The sequence below is a fragment of the Colletotrichum destructivum genome, chromosome 7 (genome assembly GCF_034447905.1).
Source record: "Colletotrichum destructivum chromosome 7, complete sequence".
Taxonomy (NCBI): Eukaryota; Fungi; Ascomycota; class Sordariomycetes; order Glomerellales; family Glomerellaceae; genus Colletotrichum; species Colletotrichum destructivum.
Genome location: NC_085902.1, coordinates 2,281,862 through 2,301,865, shown reverse-complemented (window position 1 = coordinate 2,301,865; position 20,004 = coordinate 2,281,862). Strand labels below are relative to the sequence as shown.

Genomic DNA, 20,004 nt, shown 5'->3' with positions numbered 1-20,004 from the left:
GTAAATGCTATGGGACAGGCACTGGAATAGAAAAGTAAAACAGCAAAGACAACCCTGATGTGTTCTTGCATTTCCAGGTTAGAACTCCTCGACTCCGTTCTCCGGGTCGACCTGCGTGGCCCCATTGCAATCAGATGCGCCCAGCAACTTAACCCAACGTCCCTCATATTAGTCTTCCCAGACAGTGCATTACCTCATCAAATTCTATCACCTAAGGCACGCCACTCGGCTCTTGCACTCAATTTTCATCTTTCAACCCTTTTTCATCTTTCAACCCTTGTACCAGTTCCAAATTCTCATCTCTTCTTAAAGCCTCAAACTTGTAGCAAACCTGCGCTCGTTCGCGGAGGCGAATCATTCTTCTTCGTGGCGCCTGTAGTTACTTCGAAGCCATTCGCTGCCGCCGCTAAGGGTCCCAAGGCCAGGAGTGAATGCAGCGATATTCCGTCAGACTACGATTCAGATGGCTTCGCAGCAAGATCTACAAGATCTACTAAGGATCATTACCTCCCGAAAAGGAGTGTCAATGATGGCCGCTATGGGCCAAGTCAAAGCCCTGCAGGCCAGAGACCTTCTGAGGTATGTTTCCCGATAGCTCCTTCTGGTTTCTTTCCCATCAAAGTCTCATTCGCACATAATCGACAGCATAAAACAGATAAGCGATGCTCCTTTTGACGTAGTCGAGCGCGCCTTGGGAGATTCGAAGGCGGCCAGGTCCCTTCAGGCGGCTTGCAAAGTGCATTTGAAACGACCCAATACCAAACGAGCTGGTGAATCGCTAACCGCCGACGGCGACAAACGTGCGAAGAACCGACACGACGACAGCAGTGCCGAGGCTGTATGTCAAAGTGCAGAGAAGCTGGAGGATGCCTTGGCTCTTCCCATCGTCACAGATGAATGGGAGATCGCCAAGGCGCTGATTTACACTAACCGGGCACCATTTATGTTGGCTTTTGTCGTCGAACTTCTTCGATGCACAATGCCTTTGCAGCCTTTGTCAAGTCGTCTCAGTTTGGCCCAGGCAGTCGTAAGCGCAAATGCCAGGACTAAGGCCGTCGGCATTGGGTTGGCTAACACTTCTGACAACGATGCCTCCTGGGGCGAAGGGCAACCAAAAGTCAGCATCATGGGTAGGTCGATAGCCGTCCTCAAGCGGGGTGACTACCAATTGGCACCCGAGGCAGTGGTGGCGGCTCCGGCAGCCTTCGATGGCACCTCGAGTGCTGTACCTCGAATGGCAACGGAACCGTCGGATGCGGCGGTGCATAGGCGTACCATCGCGGTTTCGAAATCGCCGTGGTCCATCAGTCGCCAAATCACTTTCAAGTCTTCGACTTTTGTTGCGCGAGTTGCGAGTGTTGATAACGTTGGGCAGGCGTCGGCTCTTACACGCTCACTGCTCTCGTCCGAGCCACTCCTACAGACGGCGACGCACAACGCCTGGGGTTTTCGAATGCAGGAGCAGAAACACTGGGGGGGGGTTGGGGAAGTGCGCGAAAGATGTGAAGATGACGGAGAAACAGGCTGCGGCCAATTCATCCTACGGTTGATGAGAGAGGCTAGCGTCACCAACGTCGTGGTCGTGCTGAGCAGGTGGTTTGGAGGCGAAATGTTAGGCCCGGATCGCTGGAGGCTTATGAGGAACGTCATCACGGAGGCGCTCTCTCAAAGACTACGGCTTCCCCATAGCGAGGTTGGTGCTGAGCGCGTAGCGCTCTGGGCACTTGACCTCCAAAGGCTGGCAGGAAGCGATAACGGAAGAAGTGCAGATGATGGAAATCGTACCGTCACTGGGGCTCCGATCTTTCGCCCGGAATCAGCCCGGTCATATTTGCTGAAGAGCTTTGCCTCCAGTCACAACGAGAATGATGCAACAAGTTCAGGCGGGGAGAATTGTTTGGAAAGAAGTGCATCGCGGGTTGGGGGGGGGAAGCTCAGCAAATCGGAAGCGGAGGCCGAGATGCTTCGAAACCTTGGCCGGCTTCTGGGGGCTTTCAGGTTACTATTCGAAAGCTGGAGCAACCTGACCCCTCCCGAGTTGAACCGGAGGGCATTCTCATGGTACACCGCAATTCGGCCAGAGGTAGAGCCGGGAATAGCAGGGTGGGGTGCAAAAGGCTGTCTGAAGCTAAGTGTCATACTCCATTTACGTCGGAGCAACTCTGAGGGAAGCGGGGAGGAGTGACATCTTGATCTGCCCGGTTCGACTCTCACGTCCTCTCGTATGTATAGAGCATCATGCTCAACTCTGCCGTTCAATACAAATGACCGAGCAAGGAAATACTGGAAACAATCCTGCTTAAAACATAGCAATGTTCATGCGTCACTCACTCCAAGCCGACGCGCAGTGCAAGAGGGGTGTGACAGGGGGCTAGGGACGGAAGGGCAGTAAACATAAACACCAGGGCAGATCACCGTGCTTCATGCTTCTTCCTACTACAGAATATTCAGATTTGCCAGGACGGTGCGCTCCTAGCTAAAGGTTTACAATGTAAACCGAATGGCCTATAAACATGGAGGTGATGGATTAGAGCAAACACAGCACGACCGGGGCCAACGCGTCGGGTTGACTATCCGGTCCCACCCTGACTCTCACCTTCGGCCCACCCCATTGTCAACTGAGCACCGATCAGGTACCACCTCACCAAACATTGACTCCCATCGATTGAACACAACCAACCGAATTCCACGGAGGTAACTGCTCCCAAACCCTAGCCAATCTCACCTACTTCCAACACCATCCTCTCGGCCGGCCAATACGAAATATACTGCTCTGTCTCTCCTGACAGCAAACTCGGCCGATGCTACGCATTGCAACCTGGGCTGGATGCCCTAGATGGAGACTGTCTGCTAGACTTCCCTCGGCTCTGCAAAGATCAGCTTCAACTCGATCGGTGAGACAGAATTCGAAGCCTTCTCAACAGTCGGTTCTACCTACCAATAACGCATACCCAGCCATACTCGCTTGCTTACAATGGCATAGAATGAAACAGGCCAAAACTTACTCTCCTCGCCGCGCTAACCCGACCCCGTCTTCAACTCCAGCCCCTGCTCTCGAAACTGCCGATATTATATTCAAGGCCAGGAAGATACCATTGCTTGCATCCGGTGTTGTGGCTTTGGGCCTGGGCATATACATAAGCCTCCTGGTCTCCTCACTCTATTCGTCGCCCTGCTGCCAAGGCTCGGAATCAGGCCCAGATACTGTTCCCAAAGGGCGCCCCAGCAATGTCTTTACCAAGGAGTCGGCTCGGAAATTCGATCAGAGTCTCGATGGCTCTGAGTGGTTGATGGGTGTCACTGCTTTGCGGCGCAAACTGGCTGCAGAGGCTTCGGGACATGTGCTCGAGGTCGCAATCGGCACCGGTCGAAACTTGTCATATTACGACTGGAGCACCATCCTTCAACCCGAATCACCATCTGCATCGTCGACCGGACTCCAACATGCAAAAGCAGCTAAAGCCGTAGACCGCTCTGTTACTGTTGCGGCGGCACCGATTCTCTCGTATACTGGAGTTGACATATCGGGCGAGATGCTGGGCGTCGCCATAGACAAGCTTGCGCAAGTGGTTCCCCAACTGGCAGGTGTTGAGTCTCAAGCCCAACAACAGTCCCTAACTGCACAGAGCCACTGGGGAGTATACTCCTATCTATCGAACAAGTTGAGGGTTTTCCAGTCTGACATACACGTTTTTATTCCTCCGCCACCGGAGCAAATCTCGACGTCATCAAAGTATGACTTTGTCTGCTCAACATTCTCGCTGTGTAGTGTTCGCGACCCCAAACAAGTGATTCGGGACCTAGCCAACATGGTGAAGCCGGATACTGGCAGAATTATCCTCGTCGAGCATGGCCGAGGGTGGTGGGGTTTCGTCAACGGTTTGCTAGACAGGTCGGCAGCTTCACACTTCAAGAGTAAGCCCGCCCTCTCAAATTCACTCACCCGACTTGACTTAAGCTTTTCTTTCTCCTAGAGTACGGGTGCTGGTGGAATCGAGATATCGCTCATATCATCGAAAGTGCAGCTGAGTCGCTGCCCGGGCTCGAAGTAGTCAAACTCGATCGCCCATACATTACTCAACTCGGAACTACCTTGTGGGTTGAATTGAGAGTGTCGCACACATCTTAACGACTGGGCTGGTTTTGGGAAGCTTGTATCTCTTCTACTTCCCATCCTTGTCGTTAGGAGGAGGGGGCAATGGACAGAGGGGAGTCACGAATCTTCAAGTGGTCAAGTGGTCGACGACGTCCCCTAAAGGTGTGAGGACAGGAGAGGTCTGTTTATTTCATTTCAGTCATACATACCCCAAACCCTCTTCCGCTCCGAGCCCAGCCCACCAACCCGAACGCCAAAGCTTTCATAGACACCCGACGGATGAGCCTGTTGTACAATATTGATGATGCATGGCGTCCGCTCAGCCTTTGCTCCTGTGCCTGAGAGCCAAAATGGCTCGCCAAAGAGTTAAAGGAATCATCACATACCCCTGTTCTCGTTCTTTTCCATTTGCGTAATCGACCACTTTCAATCTTTCGTTTTGAATCCATTCAGCGCAGAAACAAGGTGTTTCGACAAATTTCTCGAGTCTGCGACATCCTCTGCGGACAATTGGCTGGCGTTGTGAGACGCGACGTGGAACAGTTCTCAGCTTCACGTTACACATCACGGCCATCAACAAGAGTCCAGCAAACAGTCAAGCTCATCGAGTTCAATGTTCTCGGGGCAATGATCCCACTCTAGTAGGCTCCCCAACTTGAACCAGCTTTCGCCATCGTTCTCTTTTCGGGCGCTCGAAGGCACCGATGCCTTGATAACTGGGCTGGTAATGAATTGATGCGTGGGAATAGTCCCGTTGCCGACTGCTGCGCCGTGTTTCTCGTCAAACATGCCATCGTCCCGTGCCGATTCATAGGCATTGGTAGAGTGCTCAACGCTGCCTGTTAACGAAAGCTCACGGGCCAGCTTGCGCTTCTGGAGCCCATCGGCTGTCTGTGTAAACTCGCGCTCATCCTTTTCCAAGGGAGGCGACGCACTTCGGTGGCTTCTCGAGTACCGGAGGCTACTAGGTAGTGATCCAACCGGTGTAGTGGGCATGGCAAAGTCATCGTCACCTTCGTCGAGTTCGTGAGAGGACAAGTCGACCTCGGGAGACGGGCTCAATTCTCGGCGGCGAAGGTCGGCATCGTCGCCATCCTCAGAGCCTGATGAGATACTTGAGAGCGATGGGGATATGACAGCCCTCTGGATGTACGCAGGAGAGTCCGGGAAGGGCTTTCTTGGACTCGTTGTAAGGTAGAAATATGTCCGGCGCGGATGTACCGTCTCCTGTTCCTTGCCCAGCGGGCATGGTGCCAGAGCCCTCCAGCAAGAGCGCTTCAGGTACGCGGTGAGGCGGGAAGAGATGATGGCACAAGGATTCGCGGAGCTTTATAGAAAGTTAGCATGTCGGCCAGAGCGAAAGGGGTTGTATGGGACGATATTACTTCTTCACAATAGGAACTTGTTGCGACAGGACGGTGGCCAGTTCCCTGACCAAATGAGGACGATTACAAGTCATCTGTAATTGGATAATGACAGCCTCGACAACCTCGTCGTTGACTCCATCGAGATCTATTTGCTTCAAGGCCAAGCCGTCGCTAGTGGCATCTTGCATCTCAATATTTTCCGGGGGCGGTGATGGCGGCGGCGTGTGGTCTAGCATGACCTGTTCGTCTGGGCGCTTGTGTGATGCATGTCTGTGCCGCGTTCCATCATCCCCGAGGGACCGTTTCTGTCTCTTATTCGGATACGACGCTGGTATGATTGTAATGCGGCTTCCCGGGTTCTCGGAAACGGTTCGATTCGGGGTGACCACAGCAGGGCTACGGGATGGATGGCTACCTGGGACGTGAATACCCAGGGACGGCAGAGACAGTGACTTGCGACGAGTATTGTACGGCATCTTGGCGACAGGTTGTGGGATGAAGCCAGAGCTAGGAGGTGTATTTTGGTAACGGAAGTAACTCTTGTAGTAAAAACATACAATGACAGGAAGAAGAAGGGGTCACACACGGGTGGGCGAATGGGGGGTTGGTAATAATGAACTTGACTTAGGGGTCCTCTCAGTGTTTGGGGGATAGGATGGATTTGCGTGCTGGGCAACGACATTATACTGGGAAGAGCTCACATCCGAATCTTTTTTTTTTCTTTCTGATTTTTCCCCGCTGTTTTTCATGCGACCCCTGATCGCAGACGTAAGGGGTGCACAAAAGTGGAAATGGTACCACGTCTCCACCTTTGCATGCCGATGCGGGTAGACATGTACCTGGAAAGAGTTTTTTTGTTTTTCTTTGCGGGGCTATGCCTATGTACAGTAATAGTGTCATAGAGAGAATAGAAGCTTATAGAGGTAGTATTAGTAGCATTTACCGTTTAGTATTAAATGTAAAAAGTGCAAGTAGTACTAACATTACCTATTCTAGCTATTATTATTCTATCTATAGCTATAAGAAAGTTAAAAGTTTAACCTTTAGTATAGCTATATTAATAGTATACTATAATAGTATAAAAGTTTACTTAGGCAACTAGTTAGAAATATCTTAAATAGAATGTATAAACTATAAATACTTCTTTGACATAGAAAGAGAAGGTTCTTATATAGTTAAATATTTAAGCAAAAGTTATATAATAGACTTATTATTGCAGGTTAAAAGTATTAGAATTAGACTCTTATATTAAGAAGTGCTTTACTAAGGCTAAGAATTGCTGCAGCAGCTAGGCTGCAAATAAGTATAGTAGAGAGCGCTTACTAATAGCTTTAGTAAGCACACTGCAGTTACTAGCTACTTTTATACTAGCTATAGAGGCTATATAAAATCTCTTATAATAAACTCTTTTAGTTATAAAGGTATTTACAACTAGAATATATATAACTACTTTATATAAATAGTTAGTTAATAAAAGAAAAGCTTTAATAAAGAGGTATTATATTTATATAAGAAAGGAACTATAAATACTACTATTTAATTACTTTTAGTAGTTAAGTCTTTAGTTTAATTTATTTTATATATATAATATACTTATATAGTAAGTAGGTTAATATAGTAAGTAGGCTACTTTTCTAACTTTCTACCTCTTTAACCTTTACACTAACTTTCCTCTATATACAAACATGCTATCTTCCTTAATTAAAAGTTGTATTATCTTTGCTATCTAGGCTATTAAAAAAGACCTAAAGATGTTTATATAAAAAGCAGCTTAAACCTTTAAGGTCCCTTAAACGTTAATCTAAAACTAATGCGCTAGATGCATTATACAACCTAAAAGATAACTAAATTTAATAAAGATAACTATAATAGAAAAGGAGGTAATTCTTAAATTAGTTATTAATCTAATTAATTAAAAGTTTCTTTTATAATAAAAAGATGTATAAAAAATAGCTAACTAACTCCTAAATGCATATAATAGGATGTATATAAGACCTTAATAGGTAGAAAACTTTATATAATGTATTTTTAAATTAAAAATGCAATTTTAATGTTAAATTAACTATTAAAAGGCTTTAACTAAGGATTTTATAATTATATAAAGCTAGTTTACACTTATATAAAATATAATTATAAAGTATAAAATACTTAATAATAATATCTATAATTTTAATAAAACTAAGTTCCTAATAAAAATGCTATTATATATAAAGGTTGTTATAATGTTAACTATAAGGGAAGACTTTATATAAAGCAGCTTAGTAATTAGGAATAAGTTTTTATTATTTAGAGTGTATATACAGATAGCTAAGTAATACCTTTATACACTATTATAAAAGGTAAATATTACTTTCTCTTTTAGTATGCTAATAGCTAATTTTTAGCTATATAGTATATTTATCTAAGCAAAAATAAATAAATAATAAATAATATTAGCTTAAATTAGCTAAAGCACTTTAATTAGTATATATAAACTTATATAAAGGGCTTTTATTACTTCTTAATCCTTAATAGTTACAATAGTTATAAATTAACTAACTTTAATAAATACTATAAGAAATAAAGCATTATTACTTTTTATATACCTCCTTATTTATTATATAAGCTTTAGCCTCTTAATATTAAGTGCTTTAGCTTATTAAAGTACTTATATAGTAAAGAAATTAAAAAGATAATATAAATGTAGATTTTGCATATTACTAAAGATAACTTCTTTCTTACCTTTAAAGCAGCATTTTTTGCTTTAATAGAGGAAGATAATATATAAGCTAGTTTTAGATAGGTAGGCCTTATACCTTTTAACCCTAAAGTAATTATTTTTTAGTTAAATTTTAAGCTAAAGATGCTAATACCTTTAACCTTATAGCTAAGCAGCTAAAGCTCTTAAGACGTAAAGATACTAACTACAGCACTAAAAAGCATATAATGTGCTTTCTTTCTTAAAAAGAAGATTTAGGTATATTAAGGTAGCTTACTAATACTAATATATAAAGTAATTAACTTTTAAGCTAAAGATATTAGTAAGTTAGCTTATAAGCTTGCTATTATTAAAGCTAAAAACTATAAGCTTTATATAAGGATAAAGATACTAAGTAAGCACTAAAAAGTAAAAAAGACTAAACTACATCTTAGAAGGTTACTTAATACTACTAAAGTAAAAGTACTATAAGTAGAAAAAGGTAGTATTAATGCTAGAGGATAAAATAACCTTTAGAAGGAGGGTTATATAAAAGGTGCTAAACTATATATACAATAATATAGCAATTGCAGAAAGCCTAAATATAATGTATAAACCTATAAAGTAGTTTAAGATAGTAATAAGGAAGAAGATAAGAAGTAGTTTTAATTAATTTTATATATTGTAGTTTAATTAACTTATATAAAAGGTTAAAAGGTAGAGGAAGGTAGCTTACTTACTATATTAGCTTACTTGCTATATAAGTATATTATATAGTAAGTAATATATTATAGTAAGTAATATATATCCTTCTATTTCTACTATCTTTATCTTTAAGATACTTTTTCTCTATATATAAAAATGTAATCCTTTTTAATTAAAAGTTAAATTATCCTTACCCTTTAGGCTATTAAAAAAGACTTAAAAATATTTATATAAAGAGCTGCTTCTACCTTTAAAGTCTTTAAAGCAACCTTTTGCTACTAATATACTAAATGCATTATATAAGGTAAAAGATAACTAAATTTAATAAAAATAATTATAACTAAAGAGGAAGTAATTCTTAAATAAGTTATTAACTTAATTAATTAAAGGTTCCCTCTATAATAAGAGGATATATAAGAAATAGCTAACTAACTTCTAAATATATATAATAAAATGTATATAAAACCCTAATAAGTAAAATACTTTATATAATGCTAACCTTAATTAAAAATGCAATTTTAATATAAAATTAACTATTAGAGGACTTTAGCTAAAGATCTTAAAATTATATAAGGCTAGTTTATACTTATATAAAATATAATTATGTAGTATAAAATACTTAATAGTAATATTTATAATTTTAATAAGATTAGGGTTTCTAATAGAAATACTATTATATATAAAGGTTATTATAATATCTAACTATAAGGAAAGGCTTTCTATAAAGCAGCCTAGTAATTAGAAATAGGTTTCTATTATTTAAGGTATATATATAGATAACATATATGCATAGTAAGTAGCCTATTATAGTAAGTAGCCTACCTCTACCTACCCTCTAGCTATTTATATAAGTTAATTAAGCAGCATTATATAAAATTAATTAGAACTACTTATTATCCTCTTCTTTAGAGGTCTTTTATACTACTTAATATGTTTATACATTATATTTAGTCTTTCTATAATTACTATATTACTAACTATATAATTTACCTCCCTCTATATAAGCCCCCTCTTAATGCATATTTTTACTTCTAGCATTAATAACCCCCTTCTCTACCTAGATTGCCTCTACTTTAGCTGCATTAAGAGACCCTTTAAGATGTAGTTAGGTTTTTTTAGCCTTCTAATGCTTGCTTAGTATCTTATTTGCTATATAAAGCCTATAGCACTTAGCTTTAATAAAAGCTAGTTTATATACTAACTTACTAATACTTTTAGCTTATAAGTTAACTACTTTATATAAATAGGTTAGTAAGCTATATTAATAACTAGTAATTCTTTTTTTAAGTAATATAAAGCTTTATATAGTATTATATACTATAGTTAGTATTTTTAGGTTTTAAAAGCCCTAGCTGCTTAGGCGTAAGTTAGATAGTATTAGCATCTTTAGCTTAAAATTTAAGTAGAATATAACTACTTTTAGGCTAAAAGAGATAAAGCTAACTTATTTAAAGCTAGCTATATATTTTCTTTACTTATTAAAGTAAAAAAGGCTGCTTTAAAGGCAGAAAAGAAGTTATCTTTAGTAATATATATAATCTACATTTATATTATTTTCTTAATTTCCTTACTATATAATGCCTTTAGTAAACTAAAATAGCTAATATTAAGAGGCTAAAGCTTATATAATAAATAAAGAGGTATATAAAAAGTAATAATACTATATTTCTTATAGTAATTATTAATTTTAGTAGACTTATAGCTATTATAGCTATTAAAGATTAAAAGCTACTTAATACCTTTTATATAAAACTTTATACACTTTTTAAAATGCTGTAGCTAATTTAGGCTAATCTTATTTATAGTCTATCTATTTTTGCTAGAGTAGATATACTATTAAGGTAGAAATTAGCTATTAGTATCCTATAAAAAAAAGTAGTATTTACCTTTAATAATAATATATAAAAGTAGCACCTAACTATCTATATATACACTTTAAATAATAGAAACCTATTTATAATTACTAGGCTGCTTTATATAAAGCCTTTTATAGTAATTAGAGGTTGTAATAATCTTTACATATAATAGTATTCCTATTAAAAAGCTTATCTTATTAAAATTATAAATATTATTATTATAGATTTTATACTTTATTATTATATTTTATATAAAGGTAAACTAAGCTTATATAATTATAAGATCTTTAGCTAATATCCTCTAATAGTTAATTTTATATTAAAAATGCATCTTTAGTTGTAGTTAATATTATATAAAGTTCTCTACCTATTAAGGTTTAATATATATTATATTGCATTTATTAAGAAGTTAATTAGCTATATCTTATATGTTATTAAGTTATAGTAGAAATCCCTAATTAATTAGGTTAATAACTTATTTAAGAATTACTATTTCTTTTAGCTTAGTTATCTTTATTAATTTTAATTACATTTCTTATTATAGTAGTTATCTAGCGCATTAGTAGTAAAGTATTGCTTTAAGGATATTGTAGATAGAAGCAGCCTTTTACATAGATAGTTTTAGGTCTTTTTTAATAGCTTTAAGTGTAAAGAGAATGCAGCTTTTATTTAAAGTAAAACTTATAGTTATATGTAGAGAAAAGTAGTTATAAAAGGGAACAGTAAAGAATTAGGAGGATGTATATTGCTTACTATAATGCATTACTTACTATATATATACATTAGTTGTTTCCTACTTAAATTTTAAGCTAAAAATGCTAATACTATCTAACTTATGCTTTAGCAGCTAAAGCTCTTAAGACTTAAAAATACTAACTATAGTATATAATGCTATATAAAGCTTTATATTACTTAAGAAAAGAATTACTAGTTATTAATATAGCTTACTAGCCTATTTATATAAAGCAGTTAACTTATAAGCTAAAGGTATTAGTAAGTTAGTATACAAACTAGCTTTTATTAAGGCTAAGTGCTATAAACTTTATATAGTAATTAAGATATTAAGTAAGCATTAGAAAGCTAAAAAAAACCTAACTACATTTTAAAAGGTCTTTTAATGCAGCTAAAGTAGAGGTAATCTAGGTAGAAAAGGGGGTTATTAATACTAAAGGCAAAAATATGCATAAGGAGGGGGCTTATATAGAGGGGAGTAAAATGCATAAGTAATAATATAGTAATTGCAGAAAGAGTAAATATAATATATAAACATATTAAGTAGTTTAAAAGACCTCTAAAGAAGAGGATAATAAGTAGTTTTAATTAATTTTATATAATGCTGCTTAATTAACTTATATAAATAGCTAGAGGGTAGGAGAATATACATTGCTTCTATAATGCGTTGCTTACTATATATATACATTAGTTTTAAATAAGCTAGCCTTATACCTTTTAACTTAAAAGTAGTTATTTCCTACTTAAATTTCAAGCTAAAGATGCTAATACTATTTAATTTATGGTTAAGCAGCTAGAGCTCCTAAGACCTAAAGATACTAACTATAGTATATAACGCTATATAAAGCTCTGCATTACTTAAGAAAAGGATTTATAGTTATTAATATAGTTTACTAATACACTTATATAAAGTAGCTAACTTATAAACTAAAGATATTACTAAGTTAGTATATTAATTAGCTCTTCTTAAAGCTAAAAACTATAAGCTTTATATAGCAAATAAAGTATTAAGTAAGCACTAAAGAGCTAAAAACACCTAACTACAGCTTAAAGAGTTACTTAATGCAGCTTAAGCTAAAGTAATTTTAGAAGAAAAGAGGGTTATTAATACTAGAGGTAAAAATATATACTAGACAGAGGCTTATAGAGAGGGAGGTAAATTGCGTAGTAAGAAATATAGTAATTGCAGCAAGACTAAATGTAATATATAAATATTTTAGATAGTATAGGCAACCTCTAAAGAAGAGGATAATAAGTAATTTTAATTAATTTTATATAATGCTGCTTAATTAACTTATATAAATAGCTAGAGAGTAGGTAGAAGTAAGCAACTTACTATAATAGGCAACTTACTATATATATATGTTATCCTTTACAATTATTATTATCTACTATTATTTATAACCTTTGTTCTTCTCCCTCTCCTTAAATCTTTTAAGACCTCTCTATACAATTATATAAACATTAAGCATCTATTACTAGCATTAGGTAGTAAAGGAATAACTCTAAAGGATTTAGGTAATTAGCTGTTAGACGTTTAACGTCTTTATACACCTCTACAGCTTTAGCTTAAGAGAAACGCCTAGGTTTAAGATGTAGTTAGACTACTTATTTAAATCCCTTTATTATAATAGCAAAAGCCTTAATAAAGCCTTTATTACCTCTTCTATAAGTAAGTATAAGTTATATTATCTTAATACCTATTAAGATCTTTAGTAATATTAACTAACGTATATATATAGTAAGGTACCTATTATAGTAAGTATTACAGTTAGCTTTCTATAGTAGTATCTATTAGCAGACGCTAAAGCAATAGTACTATTAAACAGTACTATAAGTTATACTAAAAGGATTAGGTCTTTAGAGGATATAGTAATTAGTTATATACTTAATAAGGGGTTTATAATATTAGTTACTAGTAAAGGGTGCTAAGAGTATCTAAGGGGATAATTATAAAGTTAATTACTAAAGAGCTATAAAAGTCTATCCTTAAGTTTATTTAAGTTTATCTTATATATAAGTCTTATGTATTTATTGCTAAGGTCTAGCTTACACCTAATTACTAGTAATCTAGATGTTATATAAAGTAATTACTTAAAGTAAGGCGTATAAGCGCTTATATTATAATTAATTATTCTTATATATAATTAGTTGCTTACATCCTTATCTTTATATAACTTTATACTATAGTTCTTTTGTACTAGAGGAGTATACTTTAGTTTCTTATATCTATAGCATATAAGTTATCTATAACTACTAGGTGCCTTATAGAGGTGTTTCTTAATCCTATTATATTTAATAGGTTGTAATATTAGGTTTCTTCTCTAAAGGTTTAATCCTTAAACTATATAAGTGTAAGGGTTTAGCCGGGCGACCGGTCGGAGATACCTCGGCTAGGACGCACGGGCCACAACCTCTCTTCCACACCTTAAGGGAAGATTCTTCACGTAGTTAGAATCTTTAAGCAAAAGTTACACAATAGAGGGATACCTACCTTTCTAGCAGAACCCTACCTAGTTAAGTGCCTTTAGCTATACTCTTACAATAAGTTAGTTAGGTTTCCTACTATCTAAGTTAAAATAGTATTAAGCATTCTTTTTTTATACTAATAAAATGTTATATAGCAACTCTTACGCTAAAAGCTTTTTTATATAATATTACCTAAAGCTTATACTTAAAATTAAAAAGCTTAGTTTTAAAGTTATACTTTATTTATATTATTACTTAGCTAGTTATAACTATAAGATGCTAGCTAGTAAATTAAAATATTTTAAATGTATTTACTATAGTTATTTTTATAATATATTAGTAAATGTAATTTATAAATATAAGTATTCTTTTTATTTTATTTTTTTATAGTGCTAATCTATTTGTAATAGTAGATTATCTTTTAAATAAGTCTAGTTATGTTAAGTATAAGAAGAAGTTAGAGAAACTAATTTTTTGATAAAGATTAGATGCGCTGCATTAGGCTTAGGCTAAAATAGATAAGTTGCTTATAAAGCTAAAGTGCATTTATAAAGTAAAATAGATAGTATTTAAAAAGGGTTAGAAGATCTTAGGTAGTAAATCTGCAGATTCTACTGCATTTTCTTTTAAGTTAGTTATAGCTAAAGAGGTATAGGCTAGCAAGCAGGTAACAAAAAAAGCTGCACTTATAATACTAGGCCTTAAGGTAGGTACCTAATGTAATTGCATTTTACTATATAAAAAGAAGCACTAACTTTACTACCTAGTTATCTGCCTATTGCTATTAATAACATCTTACATCCTCTAAGGCATTATCTTAACCTAATAATCTATAGTTAACTGCTTAAGATGTTTTAGCCTTTAATTATAAGATTCTTTAGCTCTTGCTTATCCTATATCTTATACTTTATAATATGTGCCTTTAGGACTTTCTAGTAGTTGTCTGTAATAGAGAGATTTAGAGATCTAGGCGTATTACAATACTGCTTAAGTCTATACTCCTCCTTTTAAACCTTTACTAAATTATTTCCTTTAGGCCTATAGCTAGAGTTTTTATCTTCTTTAAGAACAAACTGCTGCCTATTATTAATCTAGAAGCTAACAACAGGCTTAGGTATCTAGTTAAGATAAACCTACTATAACATTTTTCTATTCTTGTTTATTAAGACTTTATAGAAGATAAGTTTTAACTTAAATCTATAGCTAATAGCAGCTTAGGCATAAAGTCTCTTTAGATCTCTCTCTCTTAGAGGATCTCTTTCTTAGATACAGTTTAAATAGTATCTCTCCTTAGGCTTTTAGATAATGTAGAGCTTACCTTAAGGCTTAAGGCTAAAGTGCACCTTATTAGAGAATTAGATATTAGACTAGTCTTAGGGATAAAGTTGTAACTCTAAAGCCTTTTAGGCGTCTCTAACTCTTTTAGCTGCTATATCTTAAGATACTTAGCCCTTATTGCAAGTAATACACTTCCTCTAGCTAAGATTGCTTATAGCACGCTAGATAGTACGCTAGCTGCAATTAACTTAGATGCTAGACTTAATAGCAAGGGATTGCTATATAAAAGCCTAAGCTTTAAGCCTATAAGACTAAAGTATCTTCTCTATTACCTATAAATCTACTATCTACAAGAGCCTCTTTTAGCCTTAGGTCTTATAAAGCTAGGGATTATTATAGTGTTATCTTTGCTAAGTATCTCTAATAATCTTCTAGCCTTTAGATTTTCTAATGCCTGCATGCTAAAAAACGCAGGCTTTAAAATAAGGGATCTTATACTTCTCTAAATAGGAGATAGTACCTAGGATCTAGAATTTTTAAGGGGTAGTAAAGTAGTTATGTTCTATAATAAAGATAGGTTAATCTAAAGGAAGAAAACTACCCTTAATTCTAGTATTTAGGTTAGTATAGTAAGAGGAAATAGGTAGTAGGCCTACATTATAAGTGCAACTTTTTTTGTTACCTGCCTAGCTAGTAGCACCTTTAGGGTTATTAACTAGAAGGCAGTATTTAAGGATCTAAAGCTAGCTAACTTTAATTTTAGTACTTCTTTAGTAGTACTTAAAAGTACTAAAGGTTTTTAACTAGTTTCTATAAGTTATCTTTATATCTATAGCCTTTCTATTTAATAAGATACTTATTATAACTATCTTTATTTTATAGTTATTAATTTACTTAACTTTATACTTTAGTTTATTAAGTTTAATAATAATGTAGTCTTTAGTTAATAATCTATATAACATACATGTTTAGTAAGTAGCCTATTATAGTAAGTAGCCTACTTCCTTCTTCCTCCTTAAACTTTAACTTTACATTAATATTTCTCTATATATAATAATAAGTTCTTCTTTAAACAAAAGTTGTATTATCCTTATAATTAAAGCTATTAAAAAAGACCTAAAACTATCTATATAAAAAGCAGCTTCTATTTATAATATCCTAAGAATAATACTTTAATATTAATACGCTAGATAATTACTATACTATAAAACTTATATAAAATTAATAAAGATAACTAAGCTAAAAGAAATAGTAATTCTTAAATAAGTTATTAACCTAATTAATTAAAGATTTCTACTACAACTTAATAATATATAAGATATAGCTAATTGCCTTCTTAATAAATGTAATATAATGCATATTAGACCCTAATAGGTAAAGAACTTTATATAATGCTAACTATAACTAAAAATGCATTTTTAATATAAAATTAACTATTAAAAGGTATTAGCTAAAGATCTTATAATTATATAAGCTTAGTTTGCCTTTATATAAAATATAATTATAAAGTATAGAATTTATAATTAAAATATTTATAATTTTAATAAGATAGGCTTCTTAATAGAAATACTATTATATATAAAGGTTATTATAACCTCTAATTGCTATAGAAGGCCTTATATAAAGCAGCTTAGTAATTATAAATAGGTTTTTGTTATTTAAGGTATATATATAGATAGCTAAATACTACCTCTATATATTATTATTAAAAGTAAATATTACTTTTTCTTATAGTATACTAATAGCTAATTGCTACTCTAATAGTATATTTACTTTAGTAAAAATAGATAGACTATAAATAAGATTAGCTTAAATTAGCTATAGCATTTTAAAAAGTTTATAAAGTCTTATATAAAGAGTACTTTTTAGCTTTTAATTCTTAATAGCTATAATAGCTATAAGTCTACTAAGTTTAATAATTACTATAAGGAATATAGTATTATTACTTTTTATATACCTCCCTATTTATTATATAAGCTTTAGCTTCTTAATGTTAGCTATTTTAGTTTACTAAAGGCATTATATAGTAAGGAAAATAAGAAAATAATATAAATATAGATTATATATATTACTAAAGACAACTTCTTTCTACCTTTAAAGCAGCCTTTTTTACTTTAATAGGTAAAGAAAATATATAAGCTAGCTTTAGATAGGCTAGCTTTATCCCTTTTAACTTAAAAGTAGTTATTTTCTACTTAGATTTTAAGCTAAAGATGCTAATACTATCTAACTTATGCTTAAGCAGCTAAGGCTTTTAAGACCTAAAGATATTAACTATAGTATATAATGCTATATAAAGCTTTATATTACTTAAGAAAAAGATTACTAGTTATTAATATAGCTTACTAACCTATTTATATAAAGTAGTTAACTTATAAGCTAAAAGTATTAGTAAGTTAGCATATAAACTAGCTTTTATTAAAGTTAAGTACTATAAGCTTTATATAGCAAATAAGATACTAAATAAGCATTAAAGGGCTAAAAAAACCTAACTACATCTTAAAGGGTCTCTTAATGCAGCTAAAGTAGAGGCAATCTAGGTAGAGAAGAGGGTTATTAATGCTAAAGGTAAAAATATGCATTAAAAGGAAGCTTATATAAAGGGGGGTAAATTGCGCAGTTAGCAATATAGTAATTACAAAAAGACTAGATATAACATATAAATATACTAGGTAGTATAAAAAACCTCTAAAGAAGAGGATAATAAGTAGTTCTAATTAATTTTATATAATGCTGCTTAATTAACTTATATAAATAGCTAGAGGGTAGGTAGAGGTAGGCTACTTACTATAATAGGCTACTTGCTATGCATATGCGTTAGTACTAGTTTAAAAAGTATATTATAAAGGATTAAGTAGATCTTTATTATATTAAGTAGCTTTAGCTTATAGTTAATTAGTAAGACTTTTTTAAAGGTTTTAAAAAGTCTAAGTTTTTTATAGTCTAACTTATTGCTAGGTTGCTTAGTTTTAATATTTTATTATATAAAGTAGATGCTATCTTTTTCTTCTAAGGATAGTCCTTTAATCTTTAAAGTATTAGTATATTTCTTTATTTATTATTTAATAAATTCTAAATCTTAGAAGACATTTATTTAAATTTTATATATTTTATTAATTTTAGTTACAGCCTTTAGGGCTTATAGTCTTTTGTATAGTTCTTTATATGCTGTTAGTTTAAATCTATAGTTTAAGTAGAATAGGAAGTAAAAAGTGCTTTTTTTAATTATACTATTATAGGTAAACTAAGCTATAGGTAATAGTAGTACTTAGTTATTTTAATTATAGTTAATATAGTATTATAAATACTATTTAAGTATTTAGTTAGTTTATTTTGTCTAACTATTAGTCTATAGGTAGAAAGAGGTAGATAGTTTGTAGTTTATACTAAGTTATAAATTAGAGATTTTAAGAACTTTAAAGTAAATAGCTTATCTCTACTTAATGTAATTTTATTAAGTAGTTTATAGTTACTAATAATATATTTTAAAAATATATACATAAAATCTTCTACTATACTTACTTTTAGGTATAAAATAAAGTAAGTATATTTAGTAAGTTAATTTATTATAACTAAAACTTTATTATAATAAACCTCTATAAGTAGTTTTTTTAACTTTAGTAGTTTAATAATAAAGTCTAAAGAAATTAAATACTATACTGCTAGTAGTATTAGTAGTAGCTAAATAAGTTTATAAGGCTTATATAGACTATTTTTGCTTTTCTTATAGGGTTAATAATTCTAAATTGCATTTATAACATCTTATTTTATTACTTACTAGTTATAATATTATTAAATTTATTTTTAAGTTTTAGTAACTCCTTAGTATCTATATGCTTAAGCACTATAAATCTCTTTAATTATCTTATATATTATTCTATTAGTTATACTAACTATAACTTATTTAGTAATTATAAAAAGCTTTTATACTAAAATAAAGTCTTTATTTTTATCTAACTTAAGAATAACTTATGTTTCCTTTAGGATAAGGACTTTATAATCTATCCTTTTGCTAAAAGCATTAGCTTTACTATTATTAGTTTCTTTTTTATAGATAATTTAGAAGTTATATTTTAAAAAGAATTCTAACTATTTAACTTATTATTTATTTAAGTTCTTAAAGGTTGTAAAATGTATAAAGTTCTTATAGTCTGTATATATAAGAACTTTATATTTTATATAAGATAGTTATAGTCTCTATTTATAGAATACTTTAATAATTACTATAAGTTCTTATTATATATCTAGTAATTTAACTTTAGTCTATAAAATGCTTTAGAAAAGAAGGTATAAAGGTGTAACCTTTCTTCTTTATTGCATTATTTAAGTTATCTACTTATAGTAAAGTTAAAAGTATTAACTTTAATTTTAAAGGGTTTATTTAAGTTAAGGATTTAAGTAATAGGTTTTAAGCTTATATATTACTTAACTTTTTTAAATGCATTATTATATTCTTTAGTCTACTTAAATAGAGTATCTTTTTATATAAGGTTTTAGATATACTTAATATTTCCTATATAACCTTTAAGGAATTATTAATAGAAATTAATAAAATCTTAAGAACAACTAAATGTTTTTAACATTTTAAGGTATAAGCTATTCTTTAACTGCTTATACTTTCTTTACCTCTATCTTAATTTATTCTAGTGTAATAGTATATCCTAAGAAGCTAACTCTTTAGGTATAGAATTTATATTTTTTTGCTGCTACTAATAGCTTAGCTTTTTAAAGCTTTTAAAAAACTTAATATATATTTCTTATGTAGCTTAAGAGTAGGTAAGAAGATAAAGATATTATTAAGGTAGATAATAATAAATATATTAA

The 20,004-nt window shown here is 33.0% G+C and overlaps 3 protein-coding genes across 3 annotated transcripts; 2 read left to right on the top strand and 1 right to left on the bottom strand.

Annotated features, from left to right (window-relative positions):
* The first annotated feature begins 219 nt into the window (after positions 1-219).
* Positions 220-2,309, top strand: CDEST_11246 (Putative ribosomal protein uS5 domain 2-type superfamily). The gene is made up of 2 exons (XM_062927402.1): positions 220-579; positions 646-2,309. Exons 1-2 carry the CDS (start codon positions 464-466, stop codon positions 2,183-2,185), a joined length of 1,656 nt encoding a protein of 551 aa, XP_062783453.1. The 5' UTR covers positions 220-463; the 3' UTR covers positions 2,186-2,309.
* Positions 2,310-2,557: 248 nt separating this feature from the next.
* On the top strand, positions 2,558-5,852 carry CDEST_11245 (Putative S-adenosyl-L-methionine-dependent methyltransferase superfamily). Its single transcript, XM_062927401.1, has 3 exons — positions 2,558-2,923; positions 2,984-3,915; positions 3,975-5,852. Exons 1-3 carry the CDS (start codon positions 2,802-2,804, stop codon positions 4,127-4,129), a joined length of 1,209 nt encoding a protein of 402 aa, XP_062783452.1. The 5' UTR covers positions 2,558-2,801; the 3' UTR covers positions 4,130-5,852.
* On the bottom strand, positions 4,670-5,939 carry CDEST_11244 (uncharacterized protein; the record flags this gene model as incomplete). The annotated part of the gene is made up of 2 exons (XM_062927400.1): positions 4,670-5,423; positions 5,482-5,939. The coding sequence occupies 2 exons, from the start codon at positions 5,937-5,939 to the stop codon at positions 4,670-4,672; spliced, it is 1,212 nt and encodes a 403-aa protein (XP_062783451.1).
* Positions 5,940-20,004: the final 14,065 nt, after the last annotated feature.

Bases quoted from the DNA above. Each gene is read 5' to 3' on its own strand.
- CDEST_11246 (XM_062927402.1), top strand. From the start codon at position 464: ATGGCTTCGCAGCAAGATCTACAAGATCTACTAAGGATCATTACCTCC. The intron at 580-645 runs GTATGTTTCCCG...CATAATCGACAG, and splicing joins CAGGCCAGAGACCTTCTGAG to CATAAAACAGATAAGCGATG.
- CDEST_11245 (XM_062927401.1), top strand. From the start codon at position 2,802: ATGCTACGCATTGCAACCTGGGCTGGATGCCCTAGATGGAGACTGTCT. The intron at 2,924-2,983 runs GTCGGTTCTACC...ACAATGGCATAG, and splicing joins AATTCGAAGCCTTCTCAACA to AATGAAACAGGCCAAAACTT. The intron at 3,916-3,974 runs GTAAGCCCGCCC...TCTTTCTCCTAG, and splicing joins GGCAGCTTCACACTTCAAGA to AGTACGGGTGCTGGTGGAAT.